The sequence below is a fragment of the Platichthys flesus genome, chromosome 4 (genome assembly GCF_949316205.1).
Source record: "Platichthys flesus chromosome 4, fPlaFle2.1, whole genome shotgun sequence".
NCBI classification, from domain to species: domain Eukaryota; kingdom Metazoa; phylum Chordata; class Actinopteri; order Pleuronectiformes; family Pleuronectidae; genus Platichthys; species Platichthys flesus.
The window spans coordinates 24304632-24324267 of NC_084948.1; the positions used below are offsets into that span (position 1 = coordinate 24304632).

At 40.3% G+C, this 19636-nt stretch overlaps 5 protein-coding genes across 5 annotated transcripts; 4 read left to right on the plus strand and 1 right to left on the minus strand.

Moving 5' to 3' along the window:
* The first annotated feature begins 529 nt into the window (after nt 1-529).
* Nucleotides 530-4914, plus strand: LOC133951512 (TPA-induced transmembrane protein). Its single transcript, XM_062385500.1, has 6 exons — nt 530-960; nt 1773-1856; nt 2172-2292; nt 2416-2576; nt 3130-3200; nt 3303-4914. Exons 1-6 carry the CDS (start codon nt 892-894, stop codon nt 3499-3501), a joined length of 705 nt encoding a protein of 234 aa, XP_062241484.1. The 5' UTR covers nt 530-891; the 3' UTR covers nt 3502-4914.
* Nucleotides 4915-7239: 2325 nt separating this feature from the next.
* On the plus strand, nt 7240-10454 carry guca1c (guanylate cyclase activator 1C). The gene is made up of 4 exons (XM_062385289.1): nt 7240-7538; nt 7968-8117; nt 8537-8624; nt 9293-10454. The coding sequence occupies exons 1-4, from the start codon at nt 7344-7346 to the stop codon at nt 9427-9429; spliced, it is 570 nt and encodes a 189-aa protein (XP_062241273.1). The 5' UTR covers nt 7240-7343; the 3' UTR covers nt 9430-10454.
* A 1067-nt stretch (nt 10455-11521) lies between these two features.
* On the plus strand, nt 11522-12239 carry thrsp (thyroid hormone responsive). Its single transcript, XM_062385501.1, has one exon. The coding sequence runs from the start codon at nt 11610-11612 to the stop codon at nt 12021-12023; it is 414 nt and encodes a 137-aa protein (XP_062241485.1). The 5' UTR covers nt 11522-11609; the 3' UTR covers nt 12024-12239.
* Nucleotides 12240-12329: 90 nt separating this feature from the next.
* On the minus strand, nt 12330-14314 carry ndufc2 (NADH:ubiquinone oxidoreductase subunit C2). The gene is made up of 3 exons (XM_062385502.1): nt 14063-14314; nt 12784-12927; nt 12330-12509 (listed from the first exon to the last, which is right to left on the minus strand). Exons 1-3 carry the CDS (start codon nt 14199-14201, stop codon nt 12460-12462), a joined length of 333 nt encoding a protein of 110 aa, XP_062241486.1. The 5' UTR covers nt 14202-14314; the 3' UTR covers nt 12330-12459.
* Nucleotides 14315-15336: 1022 nt separating this feature from the next.
* Nucleotides 15337-19558, plus strand: rab30 (RAB30, member RAS oncogene family). Its single transcript, XM_062385879.1, has 5 exons — nt 15337-15457; nt 16816-16914; nt 17019-17102; nt 17192-17375; nt 17900-19558. The coding sequence occupies exons 2-5, from the start codon at nt 16822-16824 to the stop codon at nt 18148-18150; spliced, it is 612 nt and encodes a 203-aa protein (XP_062241863.1). The 5' UTR covers nt 15337-15457; nt 16816-16821; the 3' UTR covers nt 18151-19558.
* The last annotated feature ends 78 nt before the right edge of the window (nt 19559-19636 follow it).

The following is a 19636-nucleotide window of genomic DNA, read 5'->3' on the forward strand; positions in this document are numbered from 1 at the left end:
CAGGAGACATGTTTATTTACAGTTGCTCAAACTTTATGACAACTGAAGGCTGCCACAGGTTCTCTGTCATGTTTGGAAGGGGGGGAGGGTGAGGTGAGGGGGTGTTCAGCAGCAAATTGACACTTCACCACTAGATGTCACTCAATTCTACACACTGAACCTTTAACTGTTGATTTACAAGCCCACGTTTGTTTATACGGCTTTATTAACTGTTTCAATTGTAAAATTATACGTGATTCTTTATACAAAAATATATATCTGAACAAAAAGGTCGAAAATGATGGCAGAGTTTTGATACGTGAAGAAAATAACGCTGAGTCATCAAAGGCATCATGAAGGAATTGGTGAAATATCCGGATTGAATAAACATAACTGTGCAAATATAATATAAGTAAATTTATGAACCATCCTTTTTGCCTGAGTCAACATTCAACAATAAAGCCCTCCAGATGTTTACCTGAGGAGGGGGAGGGGGGCGGGGCTGCACGTGATGTGATTCAAATACCTTCACACCACAGACAGTGTCGGTATCTAAAATGTCGGTGGGTGAATGGAGAACAGGTCCGGGTTGTGAAACGCACTTCAGATTTCCTGGGTATGTGTCTACGCCTCCTGACGTCAGAGATCTGCTGGAAACACCTGGAGGAAGAAGGAGCAGGTCGAGGAGTCCACCAGAAAGTGTCAGAGTGTCTCAGGGTCCCGGGGACACGTGTCCTCACCGTCCCGCTCTTTACTGGGGATTCAAAGACCCTTACACCCGCAGCTGTCCCGCTGACGTTCGAGTCCCGCGGACATTGTGGTTTCTTGTTTAAAAACTAAGTGTGTAGCGCTGAAGACTTCCGGGTTCAGACTTCAGGCGTCTCCTCTGGGTGCAAAAGACAGAACAGCGACATGGGTGAGGACATCCCGCTTAACCATCTGAACCACAGGGAGGGAGAACTCGATCCTGCTCTTGAACCAGTGAGTTATATGTACATATATATATATATGTGTGTGTGTGTATTATATCTATCTATCCTTATATCATATATGTGTGTAGATGTGTGTGTAGATGTGTTTGTGGGGGAGTCTGTGTATATTCATATGTGAGAGTTATATTCTATCTATCTATTTTTGTATATTTTGTGTGCTTATATATACATATATCTACATACACACACTGGCAGCCATATGTGTTTGTTTACATATACACACATGATATGTTATCAGGAAATGTATCTATGATCTGAGTAGTTTTTTAGATCTGCATCTACATCACCTGCAGGTTCTGTGATACTCTGATGTTCACGTGATAATATAATATTTGATTGATACAGACGATATTAATTCATGAACGTAAGATGGAAACTAATCTGTAGTCACGGGTCAGTGTACTGTTCATCATCATCGTGGTCATCGTGGTCATATTTAGCCTTTGACAGTCAATATGTATTACAGTATCATGTGACAGCCGGTGATGGAGTTAACTCCTGATGCAACAAACAGAGAGGCGATACAACAAAATAAGTATTTATATGTAAATATACATAAAACACATCAAATGTATTGTGCCGATCAACCCTAGTAAACTGAATAAATAGACATTTTCATTTTTTAACAGTTTTTGTGTTCAAATCATTACGTTTGTGTTAAATACATGTTCATTTATAAATGTATATTTTAAACTGCGAACAACAAAATCATATTATTATTAGACGATGGATCAAATCTCTTCTGTCAAATGAATAATTCCCTTCGTAGATGAAAGTGAAAGTGTCTTTCTGTTTCATCAGCTTGCAGGAAATGGCGACGCGTTGCTCTCAGTTCGGGCACCACAGGATAAAATGGACGTGGGAACTCCTCGCAGTAACGGAGAGGTATGAAGTTGTTGGTTCTTGATCATTTCCTCCTAATAAAAGAAAGTGTAACATCATCTCTGTTATCTGGTGACAAGTCCCTCTGTTATTTTCCCATCAGTCCCGTGCAGCTACCTATGAATGACCTTATGTTGACACCGTGGTTTTCAGGAAACGTCTTGTAACTTTGTGGTTGTGTGTCATTTCTCACGTCCTGTTTCAATAACTTGACCTCTAACTTGCACCCCACCCCCCCACCCACCCGACCACACACACACACACACACACACAGATTGCAAACCATATTGTGACAAAATCATGTGAATCTGCTTCCAGACCAGCAACGTCTACAGGATTAAGAGAGAACTGAAAGAGAACGTCAAACCGTGGATGGTCGTTGTCGCCATTCTTGTTCTCATCGCTGCTGTGATAATTCTTTCGGTTGTGATCTGCTCAGGTAAAGTTTTATTTCAACTGGTCTTTTATAAAGAGCCTGGGATTATGCTACGTGTATTATGAGAACAAGTGAAAGTGAGAATACCTCCGTTTCGAGGCCTTGACGTTTTTTCTCTCTGAGCAGCGCTTCAGGACGACGTGGACGACAAGTTCGACTCGTCCACGTTTGTGATTCCTCTGCGTTTCAACGGGAGCTTCCAGCTTCCTAATATGGTCTTCACGGAGGAACTTCTCATCCTCTCCTCCAGTGAAAGCCAAGCTCTGACAGCTGAGCTTCAAGAAAAGGTTTGGCCAATCGCTATATTCCTTGTATTTCAAATAACGTATTTAATCCAGTCGGGTTGTGTATTCAGTGGGGGCCGAAAGTCTGACACCTTCTTCTTTATTATTTAGAGAACGGGAAAACGGTCTCAGACTTTGGGTCAAATATATGACTATAGTATTATTAACTATATATTTGCAAATGTACAGATAGTATAAGATTGGAAGATTCTTCCTTGGACACAGATATACTGTGGTTTCAACAGGGCACTGTTAGTGAAGTGATAAGTGCTGCACTGAGGACTCTAAGTTATTTAAATGTTTAGAAAAAAACAATCTAAAATGCTAAAGCACGGTAGGCTTATTTGTTGTTTGAATATTATTTGTGTTTCACTTGGAAGTGGAGGCTTGAGAAACAACCGAGAGACTGAGAGTAATCCCTCGAGTTTCATCTCTCACGGGAATTCGATATTGAAATGGCTCTGCAGCAGACTGTGAGAGAATTGAAAGCAGATGAGTATCAGCTAACTGTTTCTCTCCCATTGTTTGTATGCATGTCTCAACCTGCCGCACCCAGCTGGCTGAGCTCTACACCGCCTCCCCTGCTCTGGGACGATACTTCTCCAAAGCCGAGATCTATTCCTTACGGTAACACACACGTCGCCTCATCTACACAATCAGCTGCATTAAGCCACTTCTTCGATTTGTGTGAACTCTAAAGGGAAATGTTCTGTTTCACCCTCCGTGCAGGAACGGATCCATCATCGCTGACTACGAGCTGACGTTCCTCATGCCTGAAGAGACGCAGGGTCAGCTGAGAAACTACACCCTGAGTAGGGAGATGGTTTACAACGTGTTCAGACAGTTTCTATACGACCACGACTCGGAGGATTCTGCTCCCACCTACATTGATCCCCTCTCCTTGAACATGTTTGGAAGACTGTATTGACGGAAAGAAAACCTGCTCAAACAAACATCACAGAGAACCAGAGGATCCGGTTCTCTGTGGGATTGAAGTGGGACGGTTCACCTCCCACAGCACTGTGGCTTTCGGCAGCGTGTGATTTCTCAGACGTGCGTGTGACTTTTGCAACGCGTGTGTAGCACAGGAAGCTTCATGGCCACAGTCACACAAACCCACAGGGTGTGTGGGTCTGTGTGCAGGTCATATGAAGGCTCTCAATTTGTGTAGACTTTGAATAATATCAATAATGAAACCAAACGCGTTGCTGCGTTCATAGAGTAATATAAACACATGCAAAGTGCCAGTTACATCCTCAGGACTTTGTGTTTTAAATATTATTACAATGTGTTACTGTGCCTCGTTTATGTTTATTCCTCACAAGAGTATTGGTAAAAATATCACGGTTATGATCACTGTAATTTAACCTGTGATTATATTTGTACATAAATGTTTTACACAAAGTTAGTAATTGTACAAGTGTTAATATTTGCATGTCTGTGCCATGTTGGAGAATTTGCCTTGAAAGTAGCAAACACTGTAGGAAAATCAGCTATCATGGGAAAAGTGGTCAGTTATTTTAAGATGCACCTGCCCCGTTTATTGTATACACTCAAAAAAACCCTTTGTGCAATATCTCACACATATCTCACACCTTTCTGACATTTTTCTACATGTCAGAAAGGTTTTGTTTGACCGGTCTGTTTTTTTCTTTCTATGGTTGACCACTAGGGGGCATACATATGCCACATGCAGCAGTAACCATTTTTTTTATTCCATGTGAAGAGAACTATCAATAATTTGTATTGATTATCTCCCTCTTGAACACAATGACTCATATTGTGTTGCAGATTATCTTTGCTGATATATATATATATATATATATATATATGTAGTTGCTGCTGTGTCAGTGGGTCTGTGGCCTTGCAGTGGCCACGTCAACATGTTGGTTTCTCTAATGGGATTTCTGCTGTGATTAATGTTGATGCCAAATCACCCGGTGACAGACAGCTGCTCTTCCACCAGAAGGTCTTCATGAAGGCAATGAGACCTGAGGAAGAGTTAAAGCTTGAGCCAAAAAACAGACACCTATTGCCATTTATGTTTATTTTCAATACTAAGAAATCAGATTTAATTTGAATGGTTTGATTAAAACCAAATGAGTCAACATGAGAAAAAATTAATGTTTTTAAGATTAAGTGTTTTTACGGCAGTTAATGTGAAGCCCAAGTTACTAAAGTCATCCAGTTTTATAGAAATATTTTTGTCAATCATTTCTTGTACAGTTAACTGGACAATCATAACCTTAAAACCAAGATATGGTGTAAATAAGTATTAAGTTAGCTTGAATACAAGTTTTGGGGAATTTTATATGGAAATAAATGATATTGTATGTAAAAACATGGTGTATCGCATTTGAATTATTTTTAAAGTTTAACCCCACCATCACTGGCTGTTCCGACAAGACCATTAATTAATGATTTAAAGGATATTAATATTAATTCTAAATAATAATGTATATGGAGCTTTTATGCTGAGCTTTTCTTCCCTCCTGCTTTGGCCACATATCTGTCCTTGATCTGAGGAGAGAGGAGATTTATTTTTCACATGCTGTTCTCAAATGACCTCGATGCACGATGATCGTCACACGCTGGTCAAAAGGTCAAATTTAAACAGCGGCACACCGGAGCCGTCCAAAGAGGTTTCAACAGCTTATTACTGCACATCAAACCCAAATCACTCCACCTGCTCTTTGAGACCTGCAAACATTGGCCCATGAGGCGACTAGAGAGAACAGACCTGCACGTTTCTGCTCTGACTCTGAGTTTATTGATTCTGCTTCAGTTGACTTTAGCCGCTCCTCCCTGGGTTTTTTCTTTATTTGTCCTGGTTTTTTTTCTGCATGGAGGTCGTCTATCTCTCTTTTCAGCTAAAGTAAACATTTCTCTTAATCTGTTGGCAGCGCTGAGGGTTCATTTGCTCTGGCCTAACCCTCGCGCCTCACCTGGGTGTGCGCTCTGGAAACTGGCGGCCCTGCGCTCTCTGCATGCGCAGCCGGTGCTGCATCTCCTCAGTCCTATTTTGAGACCTGCTAATCGTCTAAAGGCAGATTTACTATAACGGGCGCTCTGAGCTTTGATAGCCTTTCACTACTGTGAAACCGCCGTCACACACCTGATCCTTTGAGATCGGTCATGCAGAGCCACGCTTGGGTCAACCCCGGGTCAACAATGCTGTTAAAACCACCATTGTGAGAAGATTTTACGATTTCAATAAAGCCGCACTGAATTGTTCACATTAGTTTGGGTTTTTCCTCTCATCAAGACCCATGAATTATTCCCAAAGGAAATTGGGTTAAGAATTCCCTCATAAAAGTCTCTATAGCGAAGTTTGAACTGCAAATCTATTTAGAATGTATTAATAACATTTCAGATATTATAAAATGGATGATTCATCTCTAATTAATGTTTCAGAAAGCCGGGGAAACTACTTCTTTATCTTAACACTAATCGGTTTTAGAGAAAATATCTACTATCTAACAATATCATGTCCAGTTTCACCTAAGACATGAAAACATGACGATAATGATTTGATATAGAAAGTGATACAAATGTTTGCATGTCATTAGGACTCAGATGATTGTGTGTACACACTTTATAAGGAATGAGGTAATTATAAATTGTGTTGGATTATAAAATATGAACCTTTTCCTCAAGATCTTTCAATTATTCTCTGAGAAATCATTGAAAATGTTAAAAAATCTCACAATGGTAAATGAAGTGACCCGGGATCTGCACCAAACTTTAATGGGATGCTTCCTGACAACAAGTTTCTTGGTAATCCGCTCACTAGTTTCTGCTTAATCCTGCTAATTAACAAACACACAAACAAACAAATGCAGATGGAAACCTCTTTGTCCGAGGTAATGAATACAATGAACAAAATCCCCCCCCCCCAACCACCACACAACATCTGGACCATTGTCTGACTGTCAGTGGTGAGCAGGTGAGAAAAGTGATGCAGCGTTCAGAGTATTGGAGAATCTTCACTTCAATGCAAAGTACACACTTCTCTGTGTATTTATGTATAAATACTATTCTGTTAAAGTGATGCGAACCATACTTTATTGCATCTTTGTAAAGTATAAGTCATTCTTTAGTTACAAGGCAACAAAAAGCCTCAGAGCACAACATTTTAAAAACGCGAAAGCTTTTAAAAAGAAAATGTACATGTTTGTCCTGTTTGTATAATTTACTACGATGTGCGTGACTCTACTTCTCATCGCAGACCCAATCTGTAAAGAGGATAAGTCCGACACAAGAGGAATTCCCTTGGTTAATTGTTGTAGAATCCCCGGTGGGTGGGGGGCAACCCTATGTGAGCGTGCACACAACTACTGTACTACATGATTGACTTGAGAATCACAAATAACCAATAATTGTAGCAATTAATTCAAAATTCCCATGCAGTTGTGGACCATTAAGGCAAAAATCATGAACTAAATTAAGCTTCAAGACTTAAGAGTTCAGGCTTTCAGGGAAATTCCTGTTTATTTGAGTCCCAACTCCCTGGATGTTGGCATCCAACCCTCAGTCGTCAGTCAAACAGCAGGAAATGTTCCCAGCTTCCAGGAAGACTCAGCAGTTATCGCATTAGCGGTTATATCTGACCTGGGCCGTCCCACAGACTTAAGGATTAAGGCGGTCGTTGGATGAGGCTTCAGTCGGACCTGCGTCAGTGCTCTGGGTGATCTTTGTCCTGCGTGCATCAGCCTCTCCACCGGCTCTCTGCAGGTTTCTGGACATCAAGACCAAAAACATCCACTCAAAATGGGAGGCTACTGCTCCAACCTGGATGATATACTGGAGGAGGACATGCACCACTGGTATACCAAGTTCATGAGGGAGTCGCCCTCAGGGCTCATCACCCTCTTTGAGCTCAAGACGATGCTTGAGATGAACGGGATGACGGAGGAGGCCGGCAGCTACGTGGACCAGGTCTTCTTCACCTTCGACATGGACGGGGTAAGAAAGACTTTCCTCTGCTCTGCCCATTGGGGGTGATTCACTGGCAATACTGGGATTTGTTTGTCATATGAAGATATTGAGTGAGTGAAGAGATCACAGAGGTGGGTGACATTTTAAGAGGTTAAACTCTGTGAGTCCTGGCATCCGTCACAAAGCTTAGCACGACATGTCAACCATGGACATCTATGATGAGGGTAAAGCTTATTACCCATGATGAAGTGCAACAGTTTCCTCAGAATTGATTTACACCCACAGCCTGTGTATTTAATGATCATGTGCAAAAAGGATCAAATGCTAATTTGAATTTGAATTCCAACAATAAATAAGTATGAAGTTACATTCACACAGATATACATATTATACATATTATATATTATATGTATGTTTTTCTTTCACTAACTGAATCCTTCCTGTGTTCTTCCTCAGGACGGCTACATTGACTTTGTCGAGTACATCGCAGCCATCAGCTTGTTACTGAAGGGAGAAATCAACCAGAAGCTGAAGTGGTACTTCAAGCTCTTTGATCAAGATGGAAACGGGAAGATTGACAAGGACGAAATGGAGACGATATTCAAGGTGCAATAGATTTTTTTTCTGTCAATGTTTCATAATCAATGAGCCTCGGGAGATACAAGGAGGCCGCTGGCTTACGCTCCCCTGAATCGGGCAGATTAGCTGCTCTACCGCGAGAGAGGTGAAATGAGGTTAACCTGCCACCAACGAGACGTGACACCTAATCCAGGAGGCCTCTTACCTAACCTGGAGTCTAAATGTGGCCTCGTCAATAACCTTACTCACTGTTAAAGATATCACCCAGTCACGACCCCTCAGATTACATGAGGCCTTTTCACTTAAATCATGAGCCACTTAGCTTTTAAGGCTAAATGCTGTATCGTATATGTAATATGAAGCAGACACAGCTTCATGTGAGGTGTTAAGGCCTCTGTGTGTGTGTCCGTGTGATTAAGAATTAACTGAGTAAACTCTTGTCACAGGCAATTCAAGACATCACCCGGAGCTACGACATCCCCCCGGAGGAGATCGTGACGCTCATATACGAGAAGATCGACGTCAATGGAGAAGGTGACAAATATTATCAATGCTACGATTATAATTTATCACCCGAGTGTTTTTTGCTGCAACTTGTGTCACGATGGCAAAGCAGCATGTATCCAGAGGCTATATTAAAAATATTTCATTTATAGGAAGGAAGGTTTAAAATCCATTTTAAATAACTTTTCTGTTAGTTTTTCTGCTAAATCTGCTGAAAAGATTTACACGAAACTTGGTGGAAGGAAGTGATGTGGGTCAGAGAAGAAATAAATCATATTTTACATGATTTTGATTTTGATATGTACATAATATGATAAAAAAAAGACATTCTTATTAAATATATGAATCACCATAGATAGCACTTCTATAAACATGTCTGACTTTGTTCATCACGATCAATGACTTATTCTCTGGGAAATCAATGAAAATGTAGAAAAATGCCCACGTTTTATGAAAATTGATTTAATATAAAAAGGATTTTTGGGCTTTGGCAGAAGTAGTTGCTTAATTAATCAATAAAATCCCTTGACAGAGTAAAATAAATCAAATAATGACACCATGAAAACCGAGCACCGTCCAAATGCTCCTGGTTTTCAGAGTTAAATATTCTATAAATGGAAATTAGGTTTAATAAGACATTTTAATGATTTATATCATGTTTAATAATGTTCATCTTCGCTGCTGCCGGGTGTCCTCAGGTGAGCTGACTCTGGAGGAGTTCATCAGTGGAGCGAAGGAGCACCCCGACATCATGGACATGCTCAGCAAGATGATGGATCTCACCAACGTCCTGGAGATCATCATCAACGGTCAGCAGAAGAAAGCTGAGAACTGAAGCGACGACCCCCACCAGCTGGGGCCGCGCTGGACAGACGGAGACTGTTCTCACGATGGGACTTTTTGAGGAAAGAGTGTTTGTGCTGGACGAGGAGCCAAATCTCAGAAATGCACAGGATGAAATAAACGAACTGATGGAGCAGCCCCACGCTGATATGATCCCTATGGTCGCTGCCCGAGGGACCGAGGGATCTACTTGTCCTCTCCCTGCTGCTTGTGCTCTCACCCTCCAGATTTGTTAAGACGGTATCAGATCGTGTGTGTGGAGAGTCTCAGTGAAGGACTGACCCGGCTGCTTGCAAGTTCCCATCAAGCTTCAAGTAGCCGGTGCAAAGCAAGGTGGATGACACCCTTTGCCTTGTGAATCTCACTGAGCTGGAGAGGGTGTTTGAGCGTGAGGAGTGCAGTCAGCACCAGAACGTCCTGGGCAGCTGTGGGATCATTTGTTTTTCATAATTTAACTTCAGAAAAAAATTATATTTGAACATATTACACATTTCAATTCTGTTCCTCCAGTTGAATCAAAGTGTAAAACTAAGCGAGACATACTGATAAAACGTCTTCATGGTCAAGTCCTATATGCCAATCTATGACATAACTACTGTATTTGGGTGTTGAGATTTTAACGTCATGTGGTTAACATCTAAAACACTCACTGAAGTAGTTTGTTCCTTGTTCACTGAGTTGCTCTTTGCATTAAATTTACACTTTCAGATGTTTCAAAAACTTGATTGTAACTAAATATATATATATAAATATATATGTATATGTAGACGCTGAATGTTGATGAAATGTAATGTTTCATATTAATTTCGCTTCACCCAAGGTTACATTGTTGCCTTAAAAAATACAGTGGATTGTTTGTTTCTTTAAAAGTGTTTTTTGTGTCTTCAGTTTTTTCTGCCAGGTTAAAAAGATGCAGGAGCAGAAAGGAAATGAAATATGACTTCCAGAACATAAGAAAATATCATGCACATGTAGTAGAGTCTAGGCAATACCTTACAATAAAGGAAGGGGAATTCATGAAGGGCATAGAATCACTGTATCACATGTAAAATCATTATGATTTGTGGGTCAACCATTAACTGATTAGTTGACTAACAAGACACCATATCATTTAAATAGCTAGTAGGCGCCATCTAGTGGCTGCAAGGTCTCAAACGATACAAGTGAGATGTGCTGAGAACAATTGGACGTTCAAATCTTTAAGCTCTAATATTTTCAGGCTTTTATAGGTGACATCGCTCATTTAATACAATTTATCAACTTATTGTGAAATTATGATAAAATGGCTTAATGCACTTTATTCTTTATAACTTTGGGGTCATTTAGAAAATCTGCAGTTCAATTTAGCAACCACATTCATATGGTTTTAAAATATAAACTGGTCTTGAATGCAGAATGATAGTAAATACCTACTAAATCAGTTTCAAACTACAAACTGGTCCCAGGCGCAGCTGTAATTGTATAAAAATAATGATGTTAACCTTTATTAACCGACACAAACTGGTGTTTTGTGCTTGTGTCTGTGTTTGGCTCGACTTCTGAACACGTCTGCCAACAGACCGAGCGTCTGCAGCATTCTTCATTCGTGAGAAAATACCAGAGCTCGTCACACACATGTAAGAACATTAGGATTTGGACACGATTTTGTTTAGAGAGGAATCAGGCAAACAATGAAAGAGAGATTGCTCCGAGGCCTATTACTAGTGTCAGATTTTCCTTAGATTATAGTTTATAGTTTATCAGAAGGATATAAAGCTTAATTTTCTATTTGCCTGAAGTTCAATCCTTTAAATCTAAACACTTCTGATCATGGTTTAAACTTTGATATCCCTCAGCCTATTTTTAACCCCGATATCAATCATCATAAAACCATGTGATCCCTCCAGACTCAGGTCATTCACACTCAGTGGTCTGGGTGGTTAATCATTCCACAGAGGTTCTTTTTGGGTGCAAACTGGTGAGACATTGTTATGAAGGTTGTGCAACTCAAATAAAGATAAGAGTTTGACTCCACATAGCACCCGGAGCTCCGAATGTATCGGACGATGCATTAACGTCACGGCACTCATCGTATAAATTCCCCGACACCCCTCATGGCTTTGCACTGCACACTGCTTCCTACTGTCTGACCACCACAGCACAGGAACAGCCGGGACTCATCCAATCAGAACCATGCAGTCTGCCGAGGCCAAATTCAACAAGAACAGCCTTCACTTGGCTCTGAGGAGATACAGCTCAGCCGTCAGCGACATGGAGCAGACCATCCTGCTGCCGAGTCTGCTGAGAGACGTGCCCTCCGACCGGGTGTGGGACAGCGAGGAGGCGGAGGAGTCCTGTTGCGGTGACCTGTACGGAAACTACCTGATGCTGAAGACCATCAGGAACGCAGTGGAGAGCGGCCTGTTCCACCTGGGCGAGCACAAGCCAGAGGCCAGCACGGAGCTCAGCGACACCCGGCTGGACGCAGACCCCGAAGCCCTCTTCCGCTTCCACCTGAGCGGACTGTTTTCTGTGATGAGCGACCTCACCAAGAGGTCTCAGAGCCTGACGGAGAAATACATGGACATCATCGGAGTGGCGAATTAGAGAACAGGGGTCAGATACGTGGACGCCGGGTGTTTGTAGAAGTGCTGTCTATGCTGCAGTCACTTGAACATCTCTGAACTGTTTACATTCAGTGACCCCATGCTTCTAACTCGTGGAGTACGTTTGCAATCACTGCCCAAACTCTAAATTTCTGTCTCTTCATTTTGCAAAGCTCCATTGAAACTGATATAAAGATTAAATGATCATGAATGACAAGTGTCCTCGGCTTCATTTGTGTCCAAACCTCACAGGGAATTCTGTTTGTTTGTTTTGACCAATTCTGAGAAAATATCAGTCAGAGAAAGATGAATTTGTTAAGTTTTTATTTACAGAGCTATATCTCACACAATTATAATCTCACAAAAAAAGACCACTGGAGACAGATGGAAGTCCACAGATGTTCTCTCTCTCTCTCTCTCTCTCTCCCTCCACCAACTTAGCGCACAGGATGGAACGGCTCCAAGATCTCTGCCATGGTCCTTTTCTCTGGTGAGAGAAAAGAGGTATACAAAAATAAAGGTTAACACACATGAGCCACAATTTTTTTAATTCTCACCGAGAAAACATTACAGAAATCATGGTAGAAACTATGTTTGAAGAAAATGGTTTGTGATCAGCAATTCACCACCTTCCCCGTGTGTTTGTAGAAAACCCCCTGTTACCTCATATGTTCACTGAAATCAAATCCCTGATGTCTAATATGAAGAATGATGAGACACTGCAACATGTAATCACACAACAAATTAAAAAAACGACTCACCCTTGGCAGGAAACTCCTCTGGGTGCAGTCTGATGTACTCGTTCATGTCTCGATCAAGTCGGGCATAAGTGTAATTTTCGTGTTTTGTGATGTGGTAGCCGATGAACCAGCCGATCGTCGCCAGCAGGACCTGTCGATGAACTCCTTAAAAAGGAAACACCACACAGATGAGATTGTGGTTAAAGCAACAACACGCACCACAACAATGCTATACACACAGTACCATGTGGGAATAATACACAATACAAATATATAGGAGGATAAACACTTTAACACATGATCGATCTACAACAGAATTGTAAAACATTTGTCTGTTTATCAAGTCTCTGTCATGCTCTGCCTATAAATAAGAGTTTCAAACCACAACCTTCACACAGACTCAAAGATTTGTCTCAAAACTTAAAAAGATAATAATATGACATGTATAGTGTTTGTTGTTTATATGAATTTTAGTATTGATATAATATTGCATTTGTCTTATAAGGAACTACAGGCCTGTGCCTTATCTTTTCAAAAATAAGCAGAAACAAATGTCAAACTCTTTCATTTAGTTTTTAAATAAACATTAATCCATCATCTTCTTCACAGGTCATAAACTCAAACATCCAGTAGCCCTGAAAGTTTGTTTTTCATATAAACTCATGTGGCAAAATGAGGATTTAACGTAGTTTTACTAATGCTCCTCTGTCACAGTTGCAGCTAAAATGAGAATAAATGCATAAACACAGCATAACGTCATATGGACATTTACAGGAGCTATAGAGAGCATAAGACAGAGCCTGGAGCTGTGTTATAGACAGGTTTATTACCCATTTGTTTTTTCTATAAATATAACTCTGTGTAATGTATTAGATCATTTATTGTTGGTGTGTTGTACGTTTCTTTAACATTAGTATAAGTAAATGTGGATGAACACACATTTAGATTTAATAACATAATAACAACGTCAGTTTTTGTTTGTCATCTTTTAATCGTTATATCCTTCTAGTGTTTTATCTTTAAGGGGAAGTTGCACTTTTATTCTGCATTATTATTCTGGCTCCTATTTCCTTGTATGCTGTTGTTTGTTGTGCAGCTGCTGCAGCACTTTGACCCATGAGACATTTCCCCATGTTGACAATAAACTATATTTGATAGGAACATAATAAGCAGCTATTACAAACTAGAACTCTTTGTTATTAGAACCGTGTCAGAATTGGTTTCAGACACTTTCCTGGTTTAAAGTTTCAGCTCTGGGGACAAGTCAAGAGTCTGAAGGCTAACTAGCAAACATGCTAACCTGCTCTCAGCGGCGGCCTGTGGTTGATCGCGTTGTGGAGCATGGCGGAGCACCAGCCGACCCCGGCGAGCCACACCGAGTTCCTGTTCGCGATGCCCGGGGGAGGGAGACACTTCGCCTCGTCCGCTGCGAATCCCATGGCGAGAAAATGTCCCCACGGTTCAGACTTTTTTTAAATGACCTCCCGGTTAGCAGCTTCCTCCACCGATCAGCTATATCCTCCCGTAGGAAGTCAAGGGCACAACGTGCAACCGCGAGGAGAGTCCGTTTGGAAACTGGTCCGTAGCCATTTGGTTCCGGGTTCTCTGTTTCCTAGCAACAGAGGACAGAACTTTAAATGTGATTTACAGATTAAAACAGATATATATTATTTATTAAAGAAGAATTTTTTTTTTATTTATTAAAACATATAATCTTTGATAAACTCACACGTTTAAGGGAATATTTACCCTACCACCATAACATTTCCCCCAATGTTGTTATATGTTGTTAATTGTGTTATAAATATGATATATATATGTAAGATAGGATCAAATAACATAATCCTTTATTAGTTACACAATGGGCTATATTACAGAGTCAAAAATAGGCTTCAGTTAGTAATAAAAAGTGACATGAAATACTTAAGTATAAGGATAATAATACTTAAGTGCAAGAAATTTAAATAAATATAGAAACATATGAATATAATAAAACTAATACATACAGTGTAATAACAAGAGAAATATGTGCAGTGTGTGGAAATATGTACATTGAATGGATCGCACATGATCAATTGTGAAAAGTGCACAATTAAACACAGAATTAAAGCTCAATCCATAATGGGTGCGTGTAGTTCTAGATCTGATCATATAATAATAACTTTATTTATATAGCACTTAACAGTATTACAAAGTGCTTCACAAAAATCCCCGGCAAAAAAATGATTGAACAAAAATAAAAGGTGTTCATTCAGTTCAATTTTGCAGAGAAACCAAAACCATTCCCATAATAACAATGTGTATAATATGCATTATTTTATATTATCATTATATTGATATTGTCGATATTAAATCCAGTGAAATTACTAAAGTTTGTGTATCATATATACTGCGATAATACCGACAACCGTTAGAACTTTATTCATTATAATTGTGATATATATAAAATGTGTCATCTCTCTTTTACAATCCAGGTCCTATTAGATGCTAGAGGGTCTAATGTGCATTGGTTCTCACTGATGTGGATGAAGTGGAGTTTTGCATGTGAGCAGATGACATCATTGAGAACAGTCCTCCTCCTCCACAGCCACAGGAACAACTATGCTCTTCCCATCAGTGGCTCTCCCCGTTTCCTGAGCCGGATCTATGCATACCTAGTGCTTCAGAGTCCGGGGACGTCCCCGTGTATTTGGGGGTAAGTGCAAACTCTTCTCCTTCACATACAGAACACCGACTTTATGTTATTTTTTTGTTATCCTCCTTCTCCCTCCTGCTCCTGCAGATTGAGCCAAAATGGCTCCAGCCGCACGGTAGCTGCTGGTAGCCACTGTTGCTAGCTGCGCCCTTTATAACGGGTCTCAACCCAAGAGGATAACGGAGGCAAAACGAGGATTAAATAGTCCCGTTAGCTCCGGATCGAGTCCCCGAGCGGGATGCGAACGTTGTGACATTTCATTAGGAAACAAGATGGGAGGAAAAATGCGACACCGGGGAAATGATCGTTTATTGTCACATGCGGATGATTCCAGCTGAATTCAACCCTGAGAGAAGGTTCAGTGCATCATCTGGAGATTTTCACTTTACTCCTGCAGGGTTGGATTCAGCCTTTCGCAGAGAGATACTTAGTTTTCTCACGTACAGGCCCGAATTCACGATGCTGCAGACGGTCACTGCGGAGAAGGATGAACCTGCATGATGTTTTTAACTGATCACATCAACCTGTTTATTGTTTTTTCCTGTTTGCATGAACCGATTTGTTGTTTTTGCTGTTCACATTAACCTATATGTAGTCTTTTCCTGTTCACATTAACCTATATGTAGTTTTTTCCTGTTTGCATGAACCTGCATGTTGTTTTTTCCTGTTTGAGTTAACCTATATATTGTTTTTCCTTTTTATGTGTTGATGCGATGTGGTGTTACAGATGCTTTGTTTTAGATTTGTATTACATGCAATAAGTAAAAGTATAATATTGATTTTAGCATTATTGTTTTAGGATTTCACTGATGACAAAGTAAACATCCTGATCCCTTTGAAGTGATTCACGGCCCCTTGAAATCTGCACCAAAGCAAAAACATTAGGAATCAAACAAAACTTGCACAAACATCATGTGATGTTAAAAAAAGAAGAAGGGGGAAGTATCAGTGAAATATTAGATCCGTGTAAAAAGGGCTGGGTCATATGGCCAAAAAGGACCTCAAGGCGAAAACCTTCTTATCGGTTGATAATGATCACGTTATTATATTATGAATACACATGTTTCAGCCCTACCAGTCTATTTGTACAAGTTAACTCAAGTACAAATACTGAATTTAAGAGATGAACTAGAGTTTATTTCACTTGTAGTATCTCAGATTTTTGCTGGTAAGGATTTTTCAAGGCAAACATCACAGATGCTGTCGAGCTGTTTACCGATTCCACAACAATTTAGCAGTTTGATCTCTTTCCCTCCTTCTTGCTTCAGGACTTTTACAGAAATGATCCATTATCCTTTAATGCAGTCAATCGGTCTCAATGCATTTTCTCATCTTTCTGTTTCTCTTTTTTTTCACAGTTTAGGATGAGCATGGAAGATTATGACTATCTGTTCAAGATAGTCCTGATAGGAAATGCTGGCGTTGGGAAGACATGTCTTGTCCGGCGCTTTACTCAGGTTTGTATCATATATATATATATATATATATCATATATATCTGCGCGAATGACTTTGCAGTAATAACACAGTTCATCTCAATATAATATATAATCTCATTCCAGGGCCTTTTCCCGCCTGGACAAGGGGCTACTATCGGAGTAGATTTCATGATTAAAACCGTGGAAATCAAAGGGGAGAAGGTCAAGGTATACAAAGATGAAAATCACGTTACGTTAAAGACAAGTATGTGCCCGGACGATTTGATTTGCTCATTTCCTATATTTCCTTTTTCCAGCTGCAGATATGGGACACGGCTGGACAGGAGAGATTTCGCTCCATCACTCAGAGTTATTACCGTAGTGCCAACGCCCTCATTCTCACGTATGACATTACCTGTGAGGACTCCTTCAGGTGCCTTCCAGAGTGGCTGAGGGAGATTGAGCAGTATGCCAACAACCAAGTGGTGACTATATTAGTCGGTAAGAAAACTTTATACATCATGTTCGTCTAGGGAAATCCGAAGAGTTGCGCACACTGTATTTTACTGGAGCTCACCTGGTTTTCTAAGTAGGGTTGGGTATCATTCTGTTTTTTTTCTGTTATTGGTTTTAATTCAATACTTTTCGATCTGGAGCCAGATCTGAGGGTTGCTCAACTAAAATATTTAAAAGCATTTTGTTGTTAGGTGGACTCGAGCTACTAGCCACCTGTAGGTCGACGTTACGTGCTGCCGGAGCTGTGTGAAGACTGTGTTGCCATCAGAGTTTAAATGTCTGAGAAGATCTGCAAAATACCTCATTTTAATTTTTCCTTATATACATTTTGTTTTGTACTGTTTGTGGGTTTTTTGTTACTCCTCAGGAAAGGAATCACTCACATGTACACCCACTCCACTTCCATCTGCCTGATCCACACCCACCCACCCACCACTGTTCAGAAAGTCTTCTTTTCTCTGTGTCTGGTTACGTAAATGTCTTGACAGATACATTTGTATGCGTTACAGGTAATAAAATAGACCTGGCAGAGAAGAGGGAGGTCCTCAGACAGAGGGCTGAAGATTTCGCTGAGTCTCAGAGCATGTTGTATCTGGAGACCTCGGCCAAGGAGTCCGACAACGTGGAGAAACTGTTCCTGGACCTGGCCTGCGAACTCATCCGAGAGGCCAAGCAGAACAAGCTGGATAACAATGACACTGCCCCGATGCCCGGCGAGGGTAAAGCCATCAGTTACTTGAGCTGCTGCAGCCTCAATTAGACAGAGCTCCAGACCGAGCTTCTGGCCGTGCTAACTCAGTAGCCATTGACTGTAGAGAGCAAATGGCTGAGCCCCTATGCCTCCGTCCCTCTAAAGATGGCATCAAGCCTCTTATTTCTCTCATTTCTAGTCCCATGCCTTTTAAAAGCAGTACAAGGGATTCCGTCAAATTTAGTTCTTGATGGAGAACATAATCCTCAGTGCAACAGGGTGAAGTGTTTGTCTGCCCGATGCATCAGAGAATCTGAGTAGGGCTCAATTTTGTCCTCTTCACGCTGAAATGGCAGAACTCTCCTGTTTGGATTTTAGGCTCCATTGTCATTAAATATTCACCAGCAGTATTATGTGAGTGAAAAAGCTCAACCAGGTATTTTGTTACAGATTCAACCGAGCTGACAAAAAGCTTCCCCGATCTTTGGAGGTGACCGGTTCACCGTAAAACTAAATGTTTACACACGGTATGTTTTTAAGATGACCAAGTCCGATCGAGTTGCGAGAAAACGTCGCGAACTTTTCCTGAAATCAGTTGCACAATCTTTACGACTTATTTTTCCCACTCCGGTTCCTTCAGCTCTGAGAATTGCATAAAATGTTATTAACTTTTCATAATCTCATTTTCTGTGTAGTTATTTGCACCTGTCATTACAAGCTGTGAAAAGATGTGTTCCCTGTAGATTTTTACTTGCTGCTAAGATATGTTTTTTATTGTCGGATTAAACATGAATTAAAACGCGTAGAGATGCTACATTGAAAAAACGTGACATTATTTTTGTGTGCTTGCAGTTAGTTGATTTAGTATGAAGCGAGTTGGAAGGCCTCTGAAATTATGAACAGTTTATCACTTGACATTGTTTTTGACCATCAGCTGTTACTTTAACCCATAGTCGTGAATATTTCTGCCTTCGTTGTTGCTGCCTAGCCATGAAATTGTAAGACTTCATTTATTTTTGAAGCCGTTGGTCCATGTAGTTTCCATTGACTCGTTGTACTTCACATGCTTTGATTGTGAAATGTGTCCAGCATGTTTTTACCATAATTTTGTAGTGTCTAACTTTATCTTTCATATATTTGCCATACCTGTATTGTACTGTATTGCACAACGCCATTTACTGCACACTTATTTTTGTTGTAACATTTAGGTTTTAATGTTGTACAGACTTGTAGTTCATCTCGGCACTTTGCTTTTTTACCTTTTATTTTCAGTAATCCCTACGTACTACTGACGAGCCTTTTTTTTTTGCCTTGTCGTAGCAGTTACTGACCGTTAAATCCTTGTGTCCCATTGTCAACACAGTGTGGGAAATGCAAAGGAAACCACTATTGGGATATTGTGCTTCTTTTTCCTTTATGTGTACCAAATAATCTCAAAAAAATACTCTGTACATTAACATTAAATACTTACACTACATGTTTTGTACTGTGTTTTATTGAAGATTTTCTTAATTTAACCTGATGAATTTCCACCATGTTATAAACATTTTATAAA